This window comes from Lipophrys pholis (assembly GCF_963383615.2).
Source record: "Lipophrys pholis genome assembly, chromosome: 15".
Taxonomy (NCBI): Eukaryota; Metazoa; Chordata; class Actinopteri; order Blenniiformes; family Blenniidae; genus Lipophrys; species Lipophrys pholis.
In genome coordinates, this window is record NC_137642.1 from 15,447,902 (window position 1) to 15,474,165 (window position 26,264).

Genomic DNA, 26,264 nt, shown 5'->3' on the forward strand with positions numbered 1-26,264 from the left:
TGCTAAAATAGTGTTTATTTTCCATTTCGCACAATTTGACACAAAATCGACATTTTGGTAAAACACAACATCCACTCCTAACGTGCCTCGTGATGTCTTCACACAAAGAGGTAGTGTGTGTACGCACACCCTGAATCGTCAACAGGTAGTTAGTGAAATAGAAAAAAGACCTTTGGATTTAGTGTTGCAGTCCAGTGCTGAAGTCTCAGTGGGTCACTTTAACACAACAAACAGATTTTTACGCTGTTGAATCGCTTAATATTCTCCCCCAGCACAGTGTCTATATTTCATTTCCTTTTCAGCACTGGTTTTTATTAGTAAACAGTGATCAAACTTTGAGAGCAGGTTGTGTCTTCTGTGTTAAGTGAACATGCATTGGGTTTGTATTGTGTAAAAACATGAAGTAAAAAAAAAAAGACATTTTGAGTGAAATTTTGTAAAAAAAAAACAACAACTTTCACTTAAACATCAAACTAGGACTTTTTATGACCTTACATGAATGTTTGTGGAAGATTAGAGTACTTCTCAGGGAAGTCAGTGGCGTTTCGAACATGTTTGATGTCTCGGCGACGAGTCCTATTGACTCCCAACGACTTTACAATCTTCAAGTTTCTGGTGATCCATTATCTTGATGTTTTTTTCGGCACTTTCAACGTTCCTCATCAGCGTCTCCAGCCTCCGCTTGATCTTCTTCTGGTCCTCCAGGGCGCAGCTGATCACTATGGCCTGAAACTTCTGGTCGACGGGACCGGGCGGGGCCTCGGACACGCAGGCCGAGAGCAATGTCAGCAGCCGCTGCCGACCGCCGTCCATGTCGTCCAGTAACTTTTTCACTATTTCGTCTATTATCGCCTGAGCCTTCTGCAGGGCCTCCTCCTGCTGGGAGCTTCTGATCGTGCCAATGGAGATTTCCACAGACAGCGTTCGGCCCATCAGGCGGTTTGCGGTCAAACCTAACTCTTCCCTCTCGCCTACAGACACAAGACCAGGACAAAATGCTGTATTCTTAGGACGTAACACTTTAAGAAATAAAGATACAACTGTTCTAATGTTATTACATCTCACTTGTAGGGTGGAGCACAGTGATCAAGTATTGCCTCTCCATATGGGCGAATTTTGTAATCCTTGCTTTTGTCCTTATTGTGTGGACTCTCAATGTTCATGTTTGCTTACACACACACACACACACACACACACACACACACACACACACACACACACACACACACACACACACACCACTTAACCTAAAGCACATGTTTTTTGGACTGTGGGAGGAAACAAGTCAACTCGACACATGAAAGCAGCCAAACACAGACTCGCATCTGAGAATATTCTTGCTGTGAGGCGAGAGGGCGAATCACAACTGCACCAGGCCAACTTCACAATCTTTTATTTGGGGGGGTATTTTTAAAGCTGCAAACCACACTACAAAACTTTACAGTGCAGAGTTGTTTTAGGTTGAAAGCTGTAGTGATATGCAGCTCGATAACACAATATTGATAACTCCAATGACAGGTTTGTCTGTTTTTTTTTTTTTAAAGATTCTCTTGTTGAAATATCAATATTTACATTATAGTTACTATTTTGAGATGAATGTGTTTTTTTTATTAGATGTAAATTTGATTAATCCTGTGATTGGCATAAGTATTTCTACTCCTTCATAAATGATGGTAAAACTGCTGCATAAATGTTAAATGAAATGAAAATACTGTTTGCCTCGATTTGTGTTGAATTGGTTTAATTTGAAATAAAGTTTTACTCCTTTCTCTTGCCACATACATTTAGGTTTCCCTCGGGCTTTTGAACCAAGTTTCAAAGGAGATCTGTGGTGTCGACCAACAATTGATGGTTCGCTTCTTTTGTGTACACTTTGAATTACAGGATAAATGTGAGCTCATTTCTTGTAAATCTGTGAATAGGTGGAGCTCAAAAAACTCCTTGAACATCACCGCCAAGGCACCAGGCAGCTCTAACAACATAACCTCACTGAATCACGATGTGACATCGGAGGGGAGTGTGAACGTGAATCTCACCAGCACAGATGTTACGCATTTCTTGACTGTTCTGCAGAGACTGAATCATTTCCAGGATGGACTCCCTTTCCTGCTCCATGGCCGAGGCAGCGTCGCGTAACGCCTCCACCCTGACAACAGACAGTTCATGAGCATTACAATCCTCTCTATTGTTTCCTCACAACACTTTTTTTTCTTTTCACTGTTTAAACGTGCGCTTATTAGACATCTAATTGGGGGCGCCGCCGCCCTTTAAAGTCTGGAAGCAGCCGCTCCGTTACGCACGCCGCCAGGCCCCGTTCTGATTGAACCGCACCTTATTTCCAGCTGGTCCAAGTTTTCCAGCAGCCGTCCGGAGCGATCCGCCATGGACAGCGTCCTGCTGAACTTGCTGCACATTGCTGCTTCGTTCATCTTCGCCTGGATTTTGGCCTGAGCCATGCTGGACAGAGAGTGAGGAGGAGCGCGTGAATGTTTACGATCCGAGCCGGGGGGAGAGAGTGAGCGCGGTGAAGCCGTCCAGCTGACTCTTCCTCCTCCGGGGACACTTCCTAACATGGACTGTGACTTCCTTCACACTCCCTCCGCATAGAAGCTTCCCGAGGAGTCCAGAGCTCCGCTTCTCAACAGCAGGTCCGAGGACCCCTGCGGGTCCTTACGCGCTGTACTCAGATTACAAGTTCACACTCAGTACCTAAGCACGTTGTCCAATGTGTTTATTATAAAGGCTTTAACTTAACCCGTTGTGTGTAAATGAGAAGATTTGAACCAAAAACTAGTAAGAGAACATAACATCAGGTTTAGAAATGTATCTTTGTCTTCGATGCCACTTATTCTGTATTTCAAAACTTTGGGAGTTAATCTCTTAAATCCAACTACAAGTTTTCATCAATGACCTCAGCATTCAGACACTTGTAGTTTGTATATAGTACTTAAAGTTAAGACAAAATTGAAGTCATGTAATTATTCATACTTAAATTTATATAAGGTAATCTTCCTTGCTAAATTTACAATCACAATTCAAATATTCAAGCCTGTTGATTGTATCTCATCTTTTACCTTCTTATATTTGTTTTACAAAACAAAATAACACCTTGAGCATGAACATATTTAAATTAAATTGAGCATAATTTAGTGTACCTTCGAGGAAAACTTTGTATTTACTTATTTATTGCCATTGAGTGCAATTTAAGAGAAATTTAACAGTAGTCGTACATGAGTTTAAAAGTTATAACCAATACTTTTTATTTTTAATGAGAAAGGTTTTAATCCCCTTTTTCAAAGGCAACGTGACCTCTGACACCACAGTTAGATCACAGCTGCCAAATTCCACAACTCGGGAGGTGCGTCAACTGGTCCGTGAATTTTCCTGTTTAGCCACAATCTTAAGTTTACTGTCAAATACTAGAAAAACAAAATGCTCAAACTTCAAACGCTAACATATTAAAGGCAATGAGGTGCAACAGAACATGAAGACCCATCACCTGGTTCTCCGTCTGAACATCCTCCATTGTCTCATGCAACTTTAGTAGTTTCCCCAAACACAAAATGTAACCATCTGACTACATTTATATAACAAACAAAAAACCAAACATTTTTGAATACTATTGAAAAACTTCATATAAGACGAACGGGTATTCTTAGAGGCTGAAGATCAAGACTTGCTTCACTGCTTCCTAGGAAAGCTTGTTGCACACAATACACTGAACTCTGAGTCTGCACTGAAAACCGAGACTGCAACCGGAGACACAGTTGTGGTCACGGGTTCAGCAGTGGCATCTTGCAGTGTCATCGCCGCCAACTTTAGCACGCGTCAACACCCCCCAAACCCGTTCGATCTTCACGACCGCGTTGTGCAGAAATCCCGCAGGCTCAAAGTGTCATTTCGGATTATGCAACCCGTGTTCCGACAGAGCGACAAGAGTTGATGTATTTATTTAATGGTTTTTGAACACAAACATCTCGTACAAAACAGAAGCGCTGACCAAAGGGAGCTCATATTAAACTGCAGCCTCGTTAAAACTCCTGGAGACTTCTTTGAAGAGCTTCTTCCAATTCTGTAAAAAAAATAAAATAAAAATAAACAGGGATAGGAATTTAAGGATATGTAGACCAATACGTTTAAAGAAATACTGCAAACATGCAAAACCACTGCAAACTCTCTCAGATTTTTTTCTCACTTTAATTTCTCCTGTTATGACATCTACACTCATTTGAAGCAACTCTGAAAATCCCTGGACATGATGTCACGCTTGGACACCATCAACACACAAGAGTTTAGATGAAGAAATTAAAAAAAAAAAAAAAAAAAAACATGCACGTGGACACATAAATCATTGTTTCTATATTCAGTCTGCCGTCCTTCAGTATGCAGGACTGCTTGACATAGTTTAGAGTGTGGGAAGAGTCGCTGCTTGTACTTGCTTTGGAGGAGTATGTGAATGTTTTAGCCACCAGTTTTCAGTTCATGATCAAATCAGGTCGTTGACAGAATTCAGGTCAGACCTCAGCAAGGACCTCTTCTCAGGTCAATTAAACAGGTGCGTCTTAAAAATATATTAGAATATCAATGGAAACTTTCCATTGTGTTTTCATCGCTACACTAAACATATGCAATAGAAATGCATTTCCTACATTTTAATTCTCATGCAGCTGATGCAGTTTCTTACGCACCTGTGGGAATGGCAAGACATTAAAAATGCTCAATCACCAAAATGTGTCTTATTTGTGTCAGACTGTTTGCATGTGTGTTTGTGTCCACTGCCATTACTGGATTTAAGTTGATGTTGAATTGACGTGCAAGCTTTAAAACACTATATATAAAGAAAAATGTGGTACCGATATCAAATTACAATCTCAAATATTTAGGCTTATCATAGATTTAGTGTTTTATCAAATGTGCTTTATTGAAGATTTCATAAAACTCCAGCTGCATGTTTTAACAATCCAAAAACATTCATGGTCACTGTCTAGTGTATCACATCCAAAAGTTCATTCCTTAGCAACCATTTCTTTAGAGTACATTATTTGTATTTACATCCTTTATTTAATTTCATTATGACGCAGCTCGGCCAGCTCAACACGTACCAGCAGACTCTCTTCTGGCTTCTTCTGCACTTTGAGACAGCGCTTCTTTCAACTCCGCATCGGATTCACCTGGGATGAAAGAAACAATGACTTTACAGCCAAGTCATTCCAATCCAATACTAGAGATGCATATCAAAGTTAAATTGTACACGATTTATCACCCACTTTCACTTTCTTTGTTGATCTCACCAATGACCTCCGTCAGGGTTTTGTCATCCATCCCTATGAGTGACAGGGTAAACATGAAATTTATGTGTCACGTAAAAATTGAAGCGTCGAACGAAATAAGAGCAATTTACCATTGCTGGCTGGCGTGATCTCCACAGCATTGAGGATTTTCAAGTGGGCGGGTTCTTTGTTCGGGTCTTTCCTGCAGGTCCTAGAGCTCGCGCACGGCTCCAGTGCACAGTGGTGGGAGTGGTAATGTGTATGGAAATTCGGTACGCTCCTAAAACTCTCCCGGCAAGCTTGGCATTCTACATCAAAGGTCTTTTCCAGGTTCAGGGCCGAGTGTTTTGTGTGGATGTGGGTCTTTATCTGTGCATAAGAGGGAACAGAGACGCAACAAGGAGCACACACGTACTGACACCTCCCTTCAGCAGCCAGACTTCTCATGCACTGTGTATACGAGGCTTTGACTTCCGCTTTGCTCTTTTCGGAGCCCATGCATGGACATCGGTACGGCCTGGGGGTCTGATCGGTGGCCGGCTGAACAACCTCGTTCTCGTCGTCCATACAGTAGTAGTCCTTACTGTGAAGACTGTTGTAGTGCTCCAAGAACTCCTCCTCAGAGTCAAGCTGCATGCTGTCGCAGAGGCCACAGAAATAGGAACTCTTGATCTGCCCGTCGTGCTCGTTCATACAGTGTCTCCGCACGGTGGATTCTTTGAAGAACTTCTGAGGACAGTGTCCGCACATGAATCTCTGAAAGCTGTGACTGCTCACGTCGCTGCAGTGTTTGTGGACAGCCGCTGCCGAGTCGAAGACGTCTTCACACATCCTGCACATCCAGGTCTTCGCCGCCGTTGATGACGTCGCCACCGTGTTCTGCTGCACCGCCGACACGGACGGCGAGTACCGCTCCACTTTGCCGCTTGTGGAGGGCTTGGCGGCGAAGACTTCGGCCAGCTCTTGGGGCACCTCTTGTTCAGTGTAATAGTTGTGTCCGCTGTGAGAGTCCAACACGTGCGACAGGATGTCTTCATAGCGAGGCATCTCTACTTTGCACTTGCGGCAGAAGAAGAGGAAGTTGGAGAGGTGTGCGCCCCCGTGGAAGCGGCTCAGGTGGAGGCGTGTGACTGAAGACTCGCCCATGTGTTTGCCACACACGCCACACTGATGGAAGATCTGGTTCGCAGCCAGGAGGTGCTTACTGGCCACATCCTCCTCTGAGAAGTGAAGACCACACTCGCAGTACCACGCGGTCGAAGACCTCCTCCGACTGTGGGCCTCCATAACGGGACCAAATCTTTTCCGTTTCGCTGGAGAGCTCGGATCACTCTTATTCCCGTTTTTCATGGGAAAAGGTGCATCCCGTCTTTTCTCGGTAATCCTCCCGGCGTGTCGAATTTCATTAAACCTGCTGTACTGAAGAAGTGCCTGCGCCATAGTTTGATTGAATTCAACATCGTGCTGCATGGACTCTTTGTGCCTCTCCAGTTCACCTTGGCTGAGGAAGGTTTTGCAGCAGCGAGAACAATGTCCTCGCACTTGAAGCTGCTTTACGATCTGCACCACCGTTTTGTCAGCCTTGGCCACAGCGCAGCCCTGCCTGCAATGCACACTGAAACAAGACGAGATCAAAATCAGTCTGGACACAATCTTTGTCTGCCGCATATTCATCCACGGAGCTTCCATCCCTTGCTTTACCCAGACTGGGCTCAAGGGGGAGCTAGAACCTACGAAATGCAGGACACACCCTGGGTACAGCACAGGTCCAGAAACACACCATTTAAATAAGTGAATACAAAACATGTGGACTAAAAGCTCAAACGTACTTGAAGTGAGCTTGAGCTTCCTGATGAGAGATCAGCACTTTGTGGCATAAGGAGCATCGGACATTGAAAGTTGTGTCCTTGCACAAAGCAATGATGCGATTCTTGGCATTTTGTGGGACAGGAACCGGCAGTGCTCTTCCTCTGGTTTCTGAAACACACGGGAACAGTGGCTTGTATGATGACATTGTACAATTACTGTTGCCCGAGTAGGTACTTATTTCCAGTACACTTGTAATGCCGACACTGGGAGTTTGTCCACGGTGCTCCTGTACAGTTTCCCTCCACCGCCGCTCATAACTAAAGATGCTTTGAAAAGGTTACATTCATGCATGACAAGAAACCTCACCATTCATGGCGAGAGACTCGGCAAAGTGGTTTCTGGCCGACATGTGCTGAAGACACTCGTCTCGGAGGTTGAAGAAGAGGTAGCAGACAGGACAAGCAAAACACACGATTTTCTGGTAGGTCTGGTCGATGCTGTGACCGTCAGCACAAAGGGAGGCAACCTGGACATCAAAACAATAACACGGTTGATTATTTTATATAATAATATGCACTATTTCCCTACTATATCGAGGATTTGAAAGACAGTGATTTGCACAACTAGGTCAGTAAAGCACCTTTGACTCAAGGTGTTTCCTCCAAACATCTTTGGTTGGGAAATATTCAGCACAGGCAACACAGGCAAAGAACTCCGACGGGACGCCTTTAAGGCTGATCGCAGGGTCACAGGGGGAGTGATCAAACCTGCACACAAGACACTGGATTAAACAAAAAAATGCCAACATTCACACAATCGAGCAATGAATGCATGAGATCTCTACAGACATGAGAGAAAAGAGGACTACCTTTTTAAATGTCCTTCAAGAAGCAAAGCATTTTCATAAACCCGCCCACAGTTAATGACGGGACAAGTGGGTCTGAGTGAACTATTTCTGGGGATAAAAACGGGTCGCCGTCGTCTCCCAGAGCCAGAACTGACCACACCAGGCTTGACACCTAAAAACAATGAATTGGATTCTCTTTATTGTAGCAAAAATTATTGTGGTATGATTTATATTAAAAAAAAATTTATTCAATCCACTCACGTTCAAAGCAAAGTCATTACAGCTGCTCACTTAAAAAAACACATGCTGGCAGTTTTTCTATAGATGTTGGTCAACTTATGCTGAGAGATTAGCAAACAACAAAACGAGTGCTCAAAATGTACCTGGCATCTTTAACCACATGTCGACGCAGCGCTTTGCGTCCTGTTTATTTCCATTTAGAGAACTGAAAGCCAGTTCCTGTTGTCCATGAACCTTTTGTAGGATTTGTTTCTCCTGGAAATGAAATGCCAACATAATTTCATAAAGTTGCAGTGTCAGAGATAACAAATAAGTTGCCTCAATAATAAAAATTATGTAAACATGCATCCCAAAAGAGCAGATTAGTTTATTCCCAGTTCTACCCACTAGGTGGCAATGTTGCTGTTACAATTGGTCTTAACTGCACACACACAACTAAAAGATCAGATAAATATATTACCATGTGGTTTACAATTAACCTTTGCCTAGAAGTACACAATAGTACCCACTTGCAAGGCAAAGATTCATTATGTTAGATGTCTTTGATGCTGAAAACGGGGGTGTAAATACAAAGTGTTCTCAAATAAATTTGACCTCAGAGCTGATTGTATAAAAACATAACATTGAGAAGTTTTCTTTTTGCCATTATCTTGAATGTTTTTATTCCCGTTGCCCGTGTGAGGTTCACATCTTTCTGACTCAAAGTTAACATTGAGCACAATATGAAGATTTGATGCTGCCATCAAGTGAGAAAGCACATTCCTGAGAAATAACTGAATTACAATCTAAAAGCAAAGAGAACTGACTTCAGTTCATTGGCCACACACACACACGTCTCTCGATCTGGATTGTGCCAGACCAGTACAACAATAGCATTAAAAGAAAAAACAAAGAAACAAACTAAAAATAACTTTTAGCTGATAAGACTGTCGGTTTTACGTTTCTCAAGGTCATTCCAGATTAGGCAATGCGTTGTGTTGGTTGAGGCCCGAGGCCACATATATGACACCGCTGATGTAAAGGAGCTCACCTTGAATGCTTTGCATTTATCTGCTCTTTCCTTCCTCTCCTGCGCCACCTGGTGTGCCAGTCTGTCAAGAGTCGATGCAACGCGTGCTTTGTTGCGGCTAACTTTATCTTCAAGCTGCAGGTGGAAGAAAATGTACAATGTTTAAGAAAAGAAATATAGGCAAATATTAACAAAATCTTCATAATTTTCCACTCACTGTGCCTGCCATTGTCGAACACCCTTCATCACTGTCACTCGACAGGTCAATACATTCTAATACTGGTCGTAGAGGCCCCTCCTGTCAAAGTATAAGACAGATTCCGTGTCAATTGCCAGTGTGATGAAGTACATCCATACATGCGTTTGGTAGTAGGAGTGAAACATGCCCAATGTTGAGTGGTTTATCAGAAACAAACTCAATTATATTCAGTACCTTAAAAAAAAAATAATAATAAAAAGGCAAAACCTTCAACTCGCTGAAGTCAGACCTATAGTCATTGCTGCCACCTCCACTTTTGTTTCGACGGATCACTCTTATGATCAACATTTTTACACTTAGTATAATACAGAGAACCCCGCCTTTAGGAAGAAAATGTAAAATTCTTTGACACACTCATGAAGTCTGAGCCAATGCCTGATTTTTTTTCCAGAAAAAGATTATAATACACGGATTAGAAGTGTTAAACCAGAGTGCTTAGTGTGCTTGTCATTCTATCATTAGTCAACCCAATACCAACCACACAATCACAGTGCAGTTGTTTTCATTTGGCCTCACTGGCTTTTGAATAGAAAAATGTCTTACTGATACAAACTCCACTTCTTCCTCCACTTCATCTTCATCTGCCAGGGTTGGAGAAGACATTTATCTGTGCATGAAGCAACAAACAAATGTTAACTTCTGCATTATATCCCATTGTACACATAAAACAGCCAATAAAATTTGCATGAACATGTTTCAGTTGAAACCAAAAAAACCAAAACCCAATTCAGAATCGGTTTACCTTAAAACGTACATTGAGCAGCTATGGACTTCTTAACAGTAAATATATGGCACTCAATAATCAAACATGTCACAGGTGTTGAAATGGTCACAGAGATGCATACAAGGTAGATGACTTGCATCAGATTATATTTATCTGAAGCGAATATTCAACATGTGGTGTGGCAATGTGCCACCAGGGGGAGTAACGATGTGCAAACCCCCTCCAGTGGAACGAAGAAGACGGATTACGCGCCTTGAGAAGCGTTCATGGACTGCTAAAGTAAACAGCTAGGGTTTGGGTTAAAATTGTATGTAGCGCGCATTCCGATTTTATTGGCTTGATGCAACTTCACGCCACACCGAAAAGTCCACTTGTGTTCATACGAGTCCGAAATATCCACAGTGATGTTGACAAACTTTACGAGCAGTGAAATCTCAGCCGTTATGCACCATCCAAAACATTTGGAACAGCAAGCTAACGTTAGCTTGGCACTTCAACCATCGTTACAACAAATTCATTCCGCTAAACCAATGTCTATTGGGACACGCTGGAGTTTTAGTGGTTTGCGGGTTAAAGCACAGCCTGTGTGTCATATTACCTCCGGTTTATTCTGCGGACTCCCGTGTGAGTTGACGGAAAAGTCTGTGCACTGCACCGCTACAACATCCCGAGCAAACTGCACGCAGCTATTCCGGTCTTCGACGTCACCTGTAGCTGGTGCGCTGCTTTTTGTACGCGGAGTGTGCCGCGTGGACGGGGTTATTGGTTCTCGCATCAGAACAACGAAACTAACCCCGCCCGTGTGGACCGTATCCGGGGTGAAGTGTGACAGTATACAAACTATTAATGCGGCAGTGGTTGAAATAAGTGACTCCGATCATTGAGAAAAGTTATTATAATTTACTATAAACGTATAGTAGCACAGCTAGAAGCATTAGAAAAAAAAAGATTAAATAAAAGCCGCACAGTTACTAAATATGCGCTGTATGTTCATATCTTTGCATTTGATCTGATTTATTGATAGGGAACTTAATGATGTAAGTAATCTATGCAAGTACATATTTCGGTATGGAACAATTTGTACAATTTAAAAAGAAAAATAACACATTCGATCATGAACCTAGGAAAAAAAAAAGTGAAACAAAATAAACCCATGCAGTTGTTTGAATTCCTCTGAAAATTAGGTAAAATATTATAGGATTTAGGCATAACGTGTATTTCTGTATATATTCACAAGTGTCATAATTTGCTTCTATTTGCACAATTACCTTGGTAACTGGTAATCATTAATGCTTTACAGCCATATGACCCAATACCATCAGTGCAGTTCAGTTCTGCTGCACAGTTTATGACTTCAACACTATGAAGGTCAGCACAATTGCAGACACTCATATGCTTATAAATACCTCTTTTTGCAAGGTACTATATGGTCAATATGGATGCAAACAATATTAAGAAGTGGTCTAAAACTGAGGGATGGGATGCAACACTGTTAACTGATCCATCTCTATGAAACATGCTAGAACAGTTTTCCTTCTGCAAAAGCAAATATATCTATCATGGAAGTAAATGTAGTGCTGAGAGTGTCATTATCAATATCAACATGATTGTTTAAGTCACCCATTATACTACCTTTGTCTACACTCTGTCATTACGTGTAATCACCTGCAACCCCAAGCAGTATGGGATGCATGAAAAATGAGGGGACAATATTTCTTTTTTATATTTGTAATATTCTATACAATGCATTCTGCATATAATTTTGATGGCATTAATTGTTTCTCATTGCAATTAATTGAATAACTGATAAAAAAAAAAACGGAGGTTCTCCTTATTGGCTCCAAGTCCAACTTCACCAAAGTTAAAAAAAATTTCATCTCGGTTTTTGTCATCAATAGCTCCTCTGTTTCTCCCTCCTCTCAGGTTAAGAGTCATGGGTGTCATTCTTGACAGCAATCATCCATCCAAGCCCATATCAATGACATCACTCGGTCAGCACACTTCCACAATCACAATACCAAGTGCCCCTCCCTCACTGCCACATCGTCCACACCCTGGTCACTCCCTACCTGGGTTACTGCAATTCCCTTCTGTCTGGTCTCCCTCTCAAATGCATCCATAAACTCCCACTGGTCCAAAACGCTGCCACCCAAACTCCTTTCATCCATCACATAACCCCAGTTATCCATAATCTCCACTGCCTCCCAATCCAACAGCACATTCAGTTCAGGATTTTAGTTTTAGCATTCAAGGTCCTTCATAACTTTGCCCTCCACATCTCACTGACCTCCTCCACATCTTACACACACAGCCGCACTCTCAGGTCTGCCTCATCTCTCAGTCTCACTGTCCCTCCAGCCTGCATGAACACCCTGGGGTCCCGAGCCTTCAGCTGCTTGGGCGCCCACCTCTGGAACTCGCTCCCACCTGACAGAAACGTTCAATCCCTGGACCTTTAAAAACTTATCTTAAAACTTATCTTTAAACATATCTTTTTAAACAATGGTAACCATTTTAAACAATGTCACTCTGCTGCAAATCCATGAATGTGCTGGCACATAAAATCTATTATTATTATTATTATTATTATTATTATTGCTAATAATAATAACAATGATAATAATAATAATTTATTATTATTACTACTACTACTGGTTGTCACGTTGCTATGTAGACCTAATGCATTCAGTACAGCAGTTGTTCAGCTTTTTTCGCTTTCTCTTTTTTTTTTTTTAACCACTTCCATGGTATATGTAGAGGTAAACATATTGTACTTAAATGCTGCACAGTTAAGCACTCCCCTAATGCAGTGGTCCCCAACCTTCCTCTCTTGAATCCCCCCAGATTGCATCTATCCCAAGTTCCAACCCAATCTCACAAAAGCCTGCAGACATCCAGACCACTTTATCTATTTCAGGGTGACCGTTTGATTCGATCTCAGCTGACTGCCTGAAGGGAGGATACCCTGGAGAGGTTGCAGTTCCATCACAAAGCAAACAAAGGAAGATAGACGATCACTCACATTAACACCAAAAGGCAATTCATCACCAATTAATCTTGAATGCTTTAGGCTTTCTGGACTGTGGGGAAAACAAAACAAAACTGGAGAACCCAGAAGACAACTCACATGTGGACAGGGAGGTCATGCGTACTCCAAACAGAGAGGATACCAAGCCCAACCTGGACTGTAACTTTTGACCACTACTAACCACCACACTGTGCTGTCTGCCAGTGATTATTGGGAATACAATTTATCTTGTGTTTTGCCACAGAAATCTATAAGAATATTAAATGCAACATGTCAACATGCCATAGGCCACAGCGTTACTAATAAAACAGTTTCCTTCCTGAATTTGTTTGCTTACATTTTTCCTTTGGTATAAAAAAAGATTTCATTTTGTCCAAATATTACATAACCCCTGCTGGATTATGACCAGAGCTTTTTGTGTTTCTATCTGTGTGTTATTTCCTCTTAATCCCAAAAGTGTCACTTCATCTCTTTCCTCTTTGCAGCGCCTGCTAGTGCGATATGTACTTTAAATATTTTCAGGAAACTGTCCACATTACTGTATCCCATAAAGGCATTTAGTGGAAATGTTGCAAATATATAGGATAAAACAACATCATATTTTCATAACACATATGTAGTCTCTTGAGTGTCACAGATACTAATGCATCTTACTTTTTGCAGTTACTATTACAGCCTGCATCCGTTAGGGCAGACCAGGCTGCAGCAGATTACTGCGATGAATCTGCTGACTCTCTCTGTCCCTGCGAGAAAATAATTAAATAATTAAATAAATAACACTTGCGCCTCTGCTGAGTCATGCATTGTACCTCTCCAGCACACAACAATGATGTCAATAGTCTGGACAGTCCTCTTTGGACCTGTAAGCTTTGCACCACGTACTGCGGTGTGATGCTCCACGTATGTTTGTGATCGTCTCGAGCTGTCAGTGAAACGGCGGCGGAGGAGCGAGCTGTCGGAGGCTGCCTCGGATCTGCCCTATATCTCGCCTTATGATGATCGCTGCGGCGTTTTTGGTCCTGTTAAGGCCGTATAGTATTCAATGCGTGCTGCTGCTGTTGTTGCTCCTGCTCGGGACTATTGCCACAATTTTGTTTTTCTGCTGCTGGCATCGCAGGCTCCGTAATGGGAAGCATCCAATAAAATCGGTGCTTTCTGGACGCTCCAAGAGCCGCGGTGAGTATCGCATGCAGGCCAGCCGCAATCTCCTCACCCTGACAGCTCACACTGGACATTAAAAACACATTATCTAAATGTCCACAGTCTTTTTCTGTCATCTGTCACAGCTAAATATAGATTCAGTACCAATGACACGCCTACGTTTGGAGCTGTAAGGTGAAAGAAGCGTCACTTTGATGCTGCGAATGTGCGTAAAAACCAATAGGTGGGTTTATGGTTGAACTAGCTGTCAAGCTAAAAGTTGTAAGTAAAATCTAATTTCCGGATGACTGGTATTCGACGACACATCACACATGTGGTAGATATTACATAATAATATTATGTCATCCTAACAATTGTTATCTTTCTTGTAGTTGGCCTACGAACGCATCATTTTCGATCTGAGGTATGAACTTTTTACCTTGTGGCTTTGTCTTTGTTATCAAATAAATAAAGGAAACGATAAGTTTGCTGACGAGGATGCAGGCTGCTTGGTCTTTCAGCCGTATTTTCACAATATTCTCACCCCAGAAATCCGCTTCTTCAGACTTTTATTGAGGACTGCATGACTATTTTAAGGACAGAGCTCTGCGCATTGCGCATGTCTCAGGCTATCAATAAATAATGGAGATGATGTAGCAGTTTCATTTTTCAAAGTGAAGGAAAACTCTTTACTCTGCTTTTTTATGAACACGTGGATTGAAAGTACTGGGTACGTGAGAGAGTCTCGGTGTCATTTTTAAATGTTTTGTTTTCAGTTTATTTATTGATCGTTAAAGAAAGTAAGGTGATCAAAACAGGCAACCAAGCTGTAGACTGTACCACTCAACTCAATAAAAGCGGTTATGATATGGTAAAATTTATTTTAACAGAAATCCACTGCATTAATTGCTCTTTCTGGCATGGCCTGTAGAAAACCTTATATGTAATACAATGATAACTAAAATGAGTTAGTAATGTAATTGATGTTTAGCTCAAAACTTGAAATAAACCTCTTTGTTGTTTAAAATACAACCTGCATCTTTAGCTTTTAATGCTGGTTGCCTGGAAATTCATATGTTCGTTTTAGTGATTTTTCTTTTTTTTTTAGGTTTTAAACTACAACAAAGTAAAGTCTCAGCTTCATTTGTGGGTCATATTACTGCACTGGATGCTAAATCCCTACTGATTCATTACTGTGGCGGGTGCAGATTCCATATCATGTTCAAGGACACCACCACAACTAAAGTGCTGTCCTTGATTATTACCCTCCTACAACAAATAAGCTTTGCTGTATAACATTTAGTATATAGTTCAGCATATTGAATGCATATCTGTTAGAAAGTAAAAAAAAAAAGTAAATTCTTTATGTAGTTTAATGACTTTCTATATAATGCAGCATGCCACAAACACATATATCCTTTTAGTAGTAATTGCCATTACATTTGTGTAATATGCAACAAGCTTGACATGTGATGATGTTTCCCAGGGGTTCAGGCACAGTCCACGTCACGCAAGAAGGGGCATTCATGCTCGAGTGACAGAAGAAAAGCCCAGTCTGGTTGAGGTTCCTGACAGTGAACCCGATTCATCATCTACTCTTCGAAAACGGAAAGTCAAGAAGAGGGTTCAACCTGAATTTTACCAGTCTGTGCAGGTCACCCCCACACGCAAACCTGTAGGTATCCCTGATTACCTGTGAATAATAACAATGACAAAGTGATAGTGCTGTTTTGTCAGCTCTTATTCTCCACCTGGATGCAACTTGGCTTTTGAAATACAGGCCAGGTCTTTTGAATGTTTAAGTGCAGGTTGTGAAAAAAAGATGGGGTCCTTGCAGGTCTGTTACAAGTAAATGAAATCGGTTATCACATTTTCTTCCATGATATAGATATTAAAGATATAAGATATTTCTCTGCATGATGGCACAGTGCAGTTAAGCAAATAAATGGTCATATCATGCATGAGTTGATCATTAAATTACTGTATAAAAGTTCCATGTAGACAAACACTTTTAAAAGGCCTAAAACCCGTGCTGATTAAAAAATAACAATATTTTGTTTTTACAGCTTCATTTTGAAGTGACAATATCCGAGTATCTGAGCTTTCTCTTCACACTGGCTGTATTTGTTCTGATCCTGATGTTTGCACAAGTTTAAAAGAAAGAAAAAGACAAATCACACATTCCTTATCTTTCATTATAAAATCTATTCATTCTAGCAAGAATATAACATGCTCCTCAGATGGTGCCCTACAGACAAGGTCTTGATCTTTCACTGTTGTATCTCGTCTGATATATGTGCATTTTTACTTTTTAAATTAAACCCATTGATTAACGCTGACCTCATTGTAAATGTTGGTTTACTATGTTGCAATTTTCTAGATAACAGAAGCAAACAGAATTGTGTTTCTATTAGTGCAGTGGTCAGCAAAACAAGGAAGTCTGATTATATCAGTGTGTTGTTCTTCTTGCTTTTTATTGAACACAATCAGTTGCTGTTAAAATCATTTCAAATGTTATTGATTCATTTGTTTTGCAGGTTCAAAGTTGAACTTTGCACCAACAACAGTATTTCAGTATTGCTGGTGTATTAGTTTAAATAGTAAAGGGGTTTTTACTTGAACCAAGACACAGAAATCACGAGTTAGTGCTTCGATTTCAATATGTAAGTAGTCATCATTTCTGTAGTGCAACCCTGGTTCAGCCTATCCTGCATAATTTATGACATGCAGCACAGCCTATAACAGTGTGTGCAAAGCGGATCCTCCACAACAGCGACCCCAACTCAATAAAACCATGGGTTTGTGTATTTATAAAAAGGTAGTTTGTGAATAATCTTCATCGGTGCAAATTGACTGCCAATAACATGTTTTATTTACAGCAGGTCAAACTAAAGGGCTCCTGTTTTTATTCTATGTCGACCTCTGAAACACATGTGAAGCACATTTTAGGCAAAAAAAAAGAGAAAACCTACCTGAAAAGTACTTAAGGACTTTTAAGCTCCATTTCCACATACATTTCATCATGATGTTCTTTATAACTCATTCTGGACATACTTTCAAATAATCTGTGGACTCTGCTTTTTTGTTAAGAGGGGAATGTACTGCTCAATAACATTGCACATCAATGTGGATTATATAAGTATGAAGATAACCACACAGTGTAGTTGTGTATTTCCTTCCTCTTTTTTTTGACAGGGAGGAATTATGAATACACAGAATGCGGATAAAACCGCAGCTCTAAGCGGTCTTTTCAGGATGGAGTTTTATACTGATAGAAAGTGACGTAAGCATGAAAAAGCTGCTAATTTTAACATCGCTGCTTTTATCAGCTCTGCAGATTCTCATGACAGCAACTCGTAAAAATAAAACACACATCCTGTCATTTGTGTCAAGAGGGAGAACAGAACGTACTACAATTGATGTCGGATGTTAGTTTGCCTTTCAGCATCTCGAAAGCAGTCGAGAGCACAAGCCCATTTTGAAATACTATAAGTAGGGCAGCACTGAACTCCACAGCAGTTTCTTTAAGATTGTGATCAAACGCTGGTAAGCAAGTGTCATCATACAGGTATTCTGAACCCCACCTCTCTGTGTTAGGTCAGGCTTTACTGTGTTATTTGTTCTATTGCTCAATCGCAGGTGTGTCAGGGTGTAGCAAGATATCGCAGGAAAAAATTTTCATTCATAATTTTTTTAATGTTATATGCATAGTACATATCACAAAATAAGCTCAAAATGGTTTTGGAGCTTTTTAAACAGATGTGTTTAACTTTACATTGTAAAAGTTTGTCACAGTCCAGCTCAAACGTTCCCATTAATGACAATAAACTGCCATTTTTATGCTCAGTAGAATCTAACGGCTGCTTAAAGCATATTTTATTGTGAAAATGTAGGAAATAATAGGAGAGACGTGCAATTTAACATGTGGAAATGAATGTGCAGCATGTACTTTTTGGAGTTAATCTGGTGAGTTTCACGATGAGCCTTAAGAGTTGGCAGCCCCATGTCTCTTAGATTTTAAAAGAGATTTGCCAGGTCCGCTGACTTTAATCACTAAGGAGAGATTGGAGATTTATCCCGCTGGGTAATACAATTTAGCAGAAGAGGAAATAGTAAATCCCCCTCATTCCACCCAGCATATTGCACTCTTTAAATCAGTTGGCACTTTTAAATAGATGCTAACATAAACAAACCAGATAATTAATATTTTTAACAAGTGTTTTTATAACTAAATATACAATTTTAGGTAAAGACACATCAATCCGTGCATCAAACTATAGGTGAGCGCATGCTACACCCAGGACAGGATGCCAGTCCATCAGGGCAAACGCACAGGGACAGAAAACCGCAACCAGTCACATTCACAGCGAGAAAAACTGTACGTCCCTAATTTACCTCACATATGTGTTCTTGGACTGTGAGAGGAAAGCAGCAGTACCCGGAGGATACTGGCAAACACACACAGGGAGAACATGCAAACTCCACACAGAAAAGCCTGGCTAGTATTGGACATGACCTTCTAGCTGTGAGGTGTGAGAGTTTCTCTAGGATGGCTCAGCAACAGGAAAAAAAAATGGGGGTCAGGTCTATTTACCAGCATGATTCATCCTTGTATGTTTTTTTTTTTTTTAAAGAAAAATGGAAAGAAACAGGTTGAGGGAAACTTTTTTTGTGTTTTAATCATTATAAAAAGACAAGTGCAATGACAGTTGCAATCAGTACAAAAAAACCCCATCTGAGTTCAAATGAAAATCTCTACACCCATCAACCGATGTGTCTTATAATAAAGAAAACGACACTGCAACTGAACCCACAACCTCAGCAAATGGGAATCCATCCTTGCTGGGGTAAACCCAGGAGGCCCTGTTCTCTTTTTACCCCCGTTTTATTTATTTATTTTTTAAAATCTTTTATTTTGAGACAGCTATTTGTAGCCAGGCAGCGCCTCGGTGCAGAGATGGCGCTCTAACATCGCTGCTGCTCCTCCTGCTGCTCCTGCTGCCGCTGGTTACCGGCTGTGACGCGGAGACGCATGCAGCGTGCGCTCCCATCACGGTCCAGCTCTGCCTCGCCTGCACACGGCGCGCCATCCCCGCAGCCCTCTGGAGATCTGACATCACCTCTCATCCTTTTAATGCTTCGATACCAGACCGCCGCGTGACCGGAGCATCCCTCAAAGGGCGTGGCACCCTGTGAGATATGTGGTTGAAGGGTGCCAGCTAATAACGCCTTAATACGATTTTCTCCCCTCCTCTTCTTCCTGCTGACAGGTCTCCATGTATACAGTGGTAAGTCTTATTGTTGACCTGGCGGGGGAGCCAGATACTATTGATTTCACATTGCCTTTATTTGGCATATTTCATTGTTATTGGTCATTCCAACCCGGAGCCGAATGTCACTTCGCCTCCTAAACACGCGCTCACGTTGCGCACTTTGACCTGCTATGGTGAGGGGAAATTAGAACTGAGCTGCGCTTTCTGTATTGTTCTTTTTTCTCTCTCTCTCTCTGTCGCTTTCTTAACCCCCATTTTTCTTTTGTCTCACAGAGCTCCAGTTCGGGGAACCCTTCTTTGCACTGCTCCATGTCTTCCTCCGCGGATTTTTCGGACGAGGATGACTACAGTGTTAAATCCGGATCGGCATCACCGGCTCCCGGGGACACTTTACCCTGGAACCTGCCCAGACATGAGCGATCCAAGAGGAAGATCCAAGGAGGATCCGTGCTGGATCCGGCAGAGAGAGCCGTTCTCCGGATCGCAGGTGAGGAGCAGTCAACTTATTAGTGTTTACAATAAGGAAAATGAACAGTGGGCAAGCATGATGCAGTGTAAGGTTATATGTGAATTATGTGTCTCATTTGGGTGGATTTTATTTTTTTTCTGGGACCCCCCACTATTATTATTTGGGGACATGGACATGGTGTGTAGTGACGTGCACATGTGGCACGTGTGACGGTATTTTGGTCTGCGCTCCTGTTATTCTGGATGCGACGTTTTTAAATGACAAACCCATAATTAAAAGCACATTCTTATTCAAGTCCACGTATTCACCAACATACATCCTACATTTGTTTATTAAAAAAAAAAAAAAAGCATCTGATTTGTTTGAAGATTGAAATAACAAAGTTGAGAATTCAACAAAGGTGTGTATGATAAGACAAAGGAAATGAGCTCATACTTCTGACTCTTTGGTTTCACATTTGCTTATAGCGCTCGTTTTACTCCACTTTAAGTGTTTTATAATGCCACTTTGACACAGTTTACTGTCATAAACTCCTGTCAGATATTGTGTGTTTGACCCTTTTTATTGTTGTATTACTAACAGCTGACTGGTTACTACAAGCAAATACATGCGGATATTTCAGATATTGTTTTAAATTGAAACGTATATGTCCAATGGTGATAAAAAGCGCTATTAAGCTTTACAGGAATAGGCGTTTATGTTGTGCGCACTATAAAAAATTAAAACAATCCATTTATTTTTTTTTTTACATATTTTGCTAAAAGTGATATATTATCCCAACATAAGCCGTCGGACGAGTGCCAATAAGCCCTTTCTATTCACTAAATTTATTTGAAGAGTAGTAATTGAACTAATTGGCTTATTAAGACGGCCATTTTTTTTACAGTGCAGCCTTTCCTATCAATCTGGTGCCCTCCGGAGAGGAAGTGACTCCTATTGGTCAGTGCGCAGACAAGGGAGGGATGTAGGGCGTTTCCTTCACTACAACAACAGCGCCGATCACTCTCCAGTCCTCCCCTCACACACACACACACACACACACACACACACATATACATGCACATAAACACACACACAGCCACACGCACAGACACACACGCTGTGTCCCTGTCCGTCGCTGGTGAATGTCCAGTTTGCCCGGGTTATGGCTCAGTACGCACCGCAGGCTTATGCGCTTTCAGACGAACAGGAATACCTCCAAGCGTATGAAGATGTGTTGGAAAAATACAAAGGTAAGAGAGCAGATTGGATGTGATTCGGTCGTGGGACCATTGGGAGAAATTACCCGATTGCTGCTTGACAGTTCAATAAATGTCAGCCTGCCCCTTCCTTCTGGTGAGTGGCTGGTCTTAGTGTCATTATCCGTGCAGTGGAAGAATGAGAATATTTCCTGCATGACATCACACTGTGTATGGCTTTTAGTAGCCTGGACAAAGACCTAAATGTGATGTTTTTGTGATCATTAAATTAGATTTTCTTTTGGTGTATTTTCCTCAAAGAAAAACGCTGCGCATATATGTGTTTTCATGATAAATACTAGGGCCACATTGAAATCTTACTTCAGTTAAAATCATAATCTTTATATTCATTGGGTGATTTCACATTCATGAATATCGTTGAATTGCGTCCTATGTAACAACCCAGGACTAACAGGACAATGACATAGCAGGATAAGGTGTCACTTCATATCAATAGTCTCATGCCACTTTATGTCGCTTCTCCTTTCTGGTTCATAGAATTAATCAGAGTAAATCCATCACACATAGAGAGTTGACTTGATTCAGCATCTCTGTGACACAATCATTCTCGGGCCTGGCCTGTGTGGAAGATCCTGTGGAGCTGAATTTGAAGTGACAGCAGCGGTTTTAACCCCTGGGTCTCCCTCACACTGAGGCAAAACGCACAAAGCAACAGAACAATAACTAACAGATAGGGAGCAATGTTGTTCTGAACGCCTTTAGCATGTTCTCTCAGCTGTTGGGTGTTTTAGCCAGCAGGGCCAGTCAGCTGTGGTATCAGGCTTAAACGCCCTGACTGGAGTCTAATGGGATCATATGATGTAGCATCACTAGGATTTGCTGCTGTTGTCTTGAGGCAGAGGGGCTGTGACAAACAAAAACCTCACTTATTTTGTGTGTTTCCTGTCATAAGAAAGTAGTCTGGCAGTGGCATCTCTTCGCACACGTTAGGTATTGATTCTAAAGGATATTTGAGTTCCCACCGGCTGGTACAGGAACAATGAACTTTGCAAGGAAGGGTAAGGCCTATTCTCCATTTCTTTAATCAATTACCATGTGACACAGTTTGCTGAAGCATCATGTCTAATGTTAATGATTTGCTTTGATGTCTCAGTTTAGTATTTACTCTAATGTCAAGGAAAATTTCTTTGTCATCATATCACAGATAAGCTTCTTCAAATCTATTGCTTTAGAGTCTGCTCTTGGTGGGAATTGTGTTTTTTGTTTTGTGGGTTTATCATTTCTCTCAGTAAACCTAATTCCGATCGGTTCCCCCCCGTTTTGTTGACAACGTGGCTAAAACAAATGTTGGAGATTCGACCACTGAGACAAAAGAGTTTTCAACATTGATTTACTCAGGGGTTGGCTAAGGAGACAAACTTCAAATTTTACAAAATGTTCTTGATAAAGTTGTGCACTGAAAGTGTCTGAGAGTGATAGAATGTGATTTACTCAAAATTATTTACAGAATATTCAGTTTTTAAAGGACAGTTGGAGTTGTTGTTTATCAAGATGAAACCGTAAATAATGTGGTCTTTATTGTTTTTATTCTTTAATGGGTCCTCCCGATCATGTAAACAGCCGATTGCTGTTTTCACAAGAAAGTTTGAACATGTTTTTTTGTGGCGTTGGCTGAATGTGAGGGAAATATTGTTGTTTTAGATTTATCTATAGCAAAAGTGAACGACCAGAGCCCCAAGCTTTCCTGCATGTGATGCTCAAAGTATCAAAGGAGCATATTTTTATTGGGATCTGTTTAGCAGTAACCAAGCAAACAAAACTAAACACAGAAATAAACAGATGCTTCAGTGGGTAGGCTGTGGGAGGCGCATCTTACCAAATCAAAAATATACAATGGGATCAGTTATATAGATGTAAATATGACAATATCTTTAGGCACTTGTAATGTTAGATGTTTGTCATGATTTTTTAGTTTTTAGATACTTGTCGGTCATTTCTTGTCTGGTTTGTTCCACGGTCATCAAAGAGAGCAAGTAGAGCAGAAAATACCCCATTTTAATTCTAATGAGAGAGCGTGATTTGCTCTGCTAGTTTAAGATTCTTGGCACAGTGAGTAAGATCAGATTTATTTATTTTCTCCAAATACTTTAGTTTCTGCTTTTTCTGAGACTGGTTGCTGCTCACTTAGAGCATGCACAGAGGTCGTATTTCTGCAGCTGTAAGCAGCCCACATTATTTAAGTATTAGACTTAATAACACACTCAACAGAACGGCTTTGAGTGGGGCCTGAAATTTAATGCTGACTTTGCAGACAAAAGACCGTAAACCCGAGAAATGAGCTAAAGACGTGTTTTGAGAAACGTACAACAGTTAATAGCAGTGCACAGGGCCAGTGCGGGGCCATGCTGTTCTAGCAAAGCCTGCTTGGTCGGCTGTCAACATAAAGGGACGGCGGAGTTTCTCAATAGTTGATCTCGCTCTGACACCAGTGAAGATTTAATGGATGAGACATTTTGTTGTCCAGTGAGCTCTCATTACAATTTTCCTGAATAGGTTTATCACGTTTGAAAAATGCTTATTTTCAAACCTGGAAACCCCCCCCCCAAAAAAAAAAACACGTTTTGCTTCTCAGGAGAGCCCTCCAAGCGAATTCAAATTAAGCTGATGGATGACTTGCACTTCTCTGTTTGTACAATAATTTATTCAGTAACTGTGGCGAGGAGAAAATGAATTAATATTCTTGACCCAAGGAATCCTCTTTTCTATGGACCAATTAAGAAAGTACATGACACCCAGATTCTGTTTACAAACTAGAACTAATCAGGTGCATTAAAAAAACCCAACAACAATAAAAAGGTTTCCTGATTATGAAATCGTGAACCTGTATTTTGCAAGACAGCCACACATGATACACAGCTTGCCCTTGGGGATGCCGATGATGTCTGATGTGTTTTACTAGGGCGTGGTCTCTATGTGTGGCATTTCTCTTTGCGAATATGTGTAATCTGATTTATAGGAGCAGCACAGAACACTTACAACACATCTCATTACTATTTAATTGACCTTTTTACCTATACATACTAATGTGATCAAACAGCATAGCCAATGAGAGAGCATTGTCTCCCCCCCCCCCCCTTTTTTTTTTTAGTGCACAGTCACTGCCTTTGTCCATCCCACTAGGCCGTGCCCAGCCCAGCCCCTCTGCTTCATGTTGACAGCCCACTCATCACATTCAAATGGCCTCGTGGCCCACACTCACACATGCAGCAGAACGCCTTTTGTGGAGAGTGTCTGCTTCCATACAAAAGAAACTTTGTGTTTAGAAGCGTTTCAGAGGTTTGTTCATGTGCCGTGTCGAATGAGGTGACACTCCTTTTTTTTTGTTTTTTCGCTGAGATTTAAGAAGCTACACTTTGAAGGTGGTCTCCACACAACCGGGTCAACCGTCACACTAGCAGTCTGTTCTGTTCGCCCGAAAAAAAAGAAAGAAAAAAAAAGGAACTGTCATCGTTTTCAAATCTGAAACTTTACTATGCTGCCGGAAAGGGAAGGTTTTATGTGTCCGATTGCTGCACAGTTACAACTAATTTGTTTCAACCGAAATGTGAATAAATCTTCTCAATGTTGAATAACCAGAGGATTGAATAATGTGGAGTCATGGTACAGATGCCACAGGAAGACTCCTGCTGGTTTTTTGAAGACATTACATTTTCACTCTCTGACTCCGGTGCAGCTGTCTCAATGAAGCTGTGAAGCCGTCTGCGAGTGGTGGATGTGTTTTACAAGTTTACAGGGATGTGTTCCCGGCTCAGGCAGCTTAATATCAGCTATCAGAAACATATTTTCTCTTTTTCTTTCAGCTTGTCAGGATGTGGCTGTAGATATAAACAGTGAAATCAAGGTGGTCACCAGTAAATGTAGAGTACTTCACCACGAGATTCACAACATTTATTTATATATATATATATATATATATATATATATATATATATATATATATATATATATATATATATATATATACACACACACACACACACACAAACAAGGGTTCCTCTAAAGTACTCTTCATATAGTGTCTAGAACGCTGCTTCACTATTCAAATGGTGCAGCATTATATTTGTGCCTGGGCACCGTGCATGCTCACTGTTGTATTTATATGCTGTCATGGTGATGGGAAGACCAGCATGACTGAATTCCACAGCTCTGCTTAGCTCCTCTTACATGAGATCATCTTGTGAGCCTCCCAGTCCCACCCTGACTCATGCTCTGTAGCCTTTCCTCTCCCACACTAGCAGCACCACCCTTCTCTTCTAAATGCAACAGATGCTGGGAACCAGTCCCACCTCAGCAATGGAAAACACATTTTCCTCTCTCATTTTTTTTTCTCTTTTTTAAGCAGCCAGAAAATAAGCAGCAGCTTTTGTGATACCCTCACATTAGATGCCTTTTGGCTCAAACTATTATGTATCGCTCCTGTGACTTACCTTCCCTTTTTCTTACACTCCAACATTTTGTGATTTCAAGTAGTTTGTTTTTAGTTACGGCGTCTTCATTTGGTAAGGAAGTGATGTCATCCTTCCTGAACTCGGTTTAATAACAGACACAGTAATGAGATCAGTGGAAATGACTTGGATTCTATACTGTGGGCTTCATATTTGTCAGAAGCTGTTGTTTTTGAATAGACACGTCTTCAAAACACCAAATCAGGGGAAATGTTTTACAAGGGTGAACGATCAGGATTCTCTATAGCATCTTGCAGTTATGCACAATTTGCACAAACACTTCAGTTTGTCCTTTGAATTAGTGTGTTACACATCCTCACATTGTCAGCTTGATTGTAACATTATTGTTCTGTTTGAGAGATGATTCTAAGATTTACCCAAACTTGAAAATTTATCATATAATTTGGGGCTGCATGATATTAGATGATCATAGAGATACGAAAGTGTTATAGTATTGCAATACCAATATGATTTGGTTTGAATACAAACCCT

General features: G+C 41.0%; 3 protein-coding genes across 4 annotated transcripts in view; 1 reads left to right on the forward strand and 2 right to left on the reverse strand.

Annotated features, from left to right (window-relative positions):
* Window positions 1-2,710, reverse strand: bag2 (BCL2 associated athanogene 2). Its single transcript, XM_080481247.1, has 3 exons — window positions 2,332-2,710; window positions 2,037-2,146; window positions 1-971 (listed from the first exon to the last, which is right to left on the reverse strand). Exons 1-3 carry the CDS (start codon window positions 2,571-2,573, stop codon window positions 577-579), a joined length of 747 nt encoding a protein of 248 aa, XP_080337373.1. The 5' UTR covers window positions 2,574-2,710; the 3' UTR covers window positions 1-576.
* Window positions 2,711-3,901: 1,191 nt separating this feature from the next.
* Window positions 3,902-10,864, reverse strand: znf451 (zinc finger protein 451). The gene is made up of 13 exons (XM_080482120.1): window positions 10,757-10,864; window positions 9,978-10,041; window positions 9,393-9,473; window positions 9,197-9,310; window positions 8,310-8,421; window positions 7,948-8,098; window positions 7,720-7,846; window positions 7,446-7,605; window positions 7,100-7,247; window positions 5,402-6,885; window positions 5,268-5,324; window positions 5,103-5,171; window positions 3,902-4,072 (listed from the first exon to the last, which is right to left on the reverse strand). The coding sequence occupies exons 2-13, from the start codon at window positions 10,035-10,037 to the stop codon at window positions 4,032-4,034; spliced, it is 2,604 nt and encodes an 867-aa protein (XP_080338246.1). The 5' UTR covers window positions 10,038-10,041; window positions 10,757-10,864; the 3' UTR covers window positions 3,902-4,031.
* Window positions 10,865-13,984: 3,120 nt separating this feature from the next.
* The window catches only part of dst (dystonin), a 107,880-nt gene continuing 95,600 nt past the window's right edge, over window positions 13,985-26,264 (forward strand). Inside the window, exons 1-4 of one of the 2 annotated variants that reach the window (XM_080481787.1) lie at window positions 13,985-14,362; window positions 14,719-14,750; window positions 15,813-16,001; window positions 19,873-20,086. In XM_080481787.1, coding sequence (XP_080337913.1) covers window positions 14,179-14,362; window positions 14,719-14,750; window positions 15,813-16,001; window positions 19,873-20,086 — 619 coding nt within the window. In that variant the 5' untranslated portion in view covers window positions 13,985-14,178. Of the gene's footprint in view, window positions 14,363-14,718; window positions 14,751-15,812; window positions 16,002-19,872; window positions 20,087-21,087; window positions 21,301-26,264 lie in introns of those variants that run through there. The other variant, XM_080481788.1, reaches the window with a different exon arrangement.

Bases quoted from the DNA above. Each gene is read 5' to 3' on its own strand.
- bag2 (XM_080481247.1), bottom strand. From the start codon at position 2,573: ATGTTAGGAAGTGTCCCCGGAGGAGGAAGAGTCAGCTGGACGGCTTCA. The intron at 2,147-2,331 runs GTGCGGTTCAAT...GTCTGTTGTCAG, and splicing joins TTGGACCAGCTGGAAATAAG to GGTGGAGGCGTTACGCGACG. The intron at 972-2,036 runs GTGAGATTCACG...TTGTGTCTGTAG, and splicing joins AATGCGTAACATCTGTGCTG to GCGAGAGGGAAGAGTTAGGT.
- znf451 (XM_080482120.1), bottom strand. From the start codon at position 10,037: ATGTCTTCTCCAACCCTGGCAGATGAAGATGAAGTGGAGGAAGAAGTG. The intron at 8,422-9,196 runs GTGAGCTCCTTT...TTTCATTTCCAG, and splicing joins ATAAATGCAAAGCATTCAAG to GAGAAACAAATCCTACAAAA. The intron at 7,847-7,947 runs GTAGTCCTCTTT...TCTTGTGTGCAG, and splicing joins CTTGAAGGACATTTAAAAAG to GTTTGATCACTCCCCCTGTG.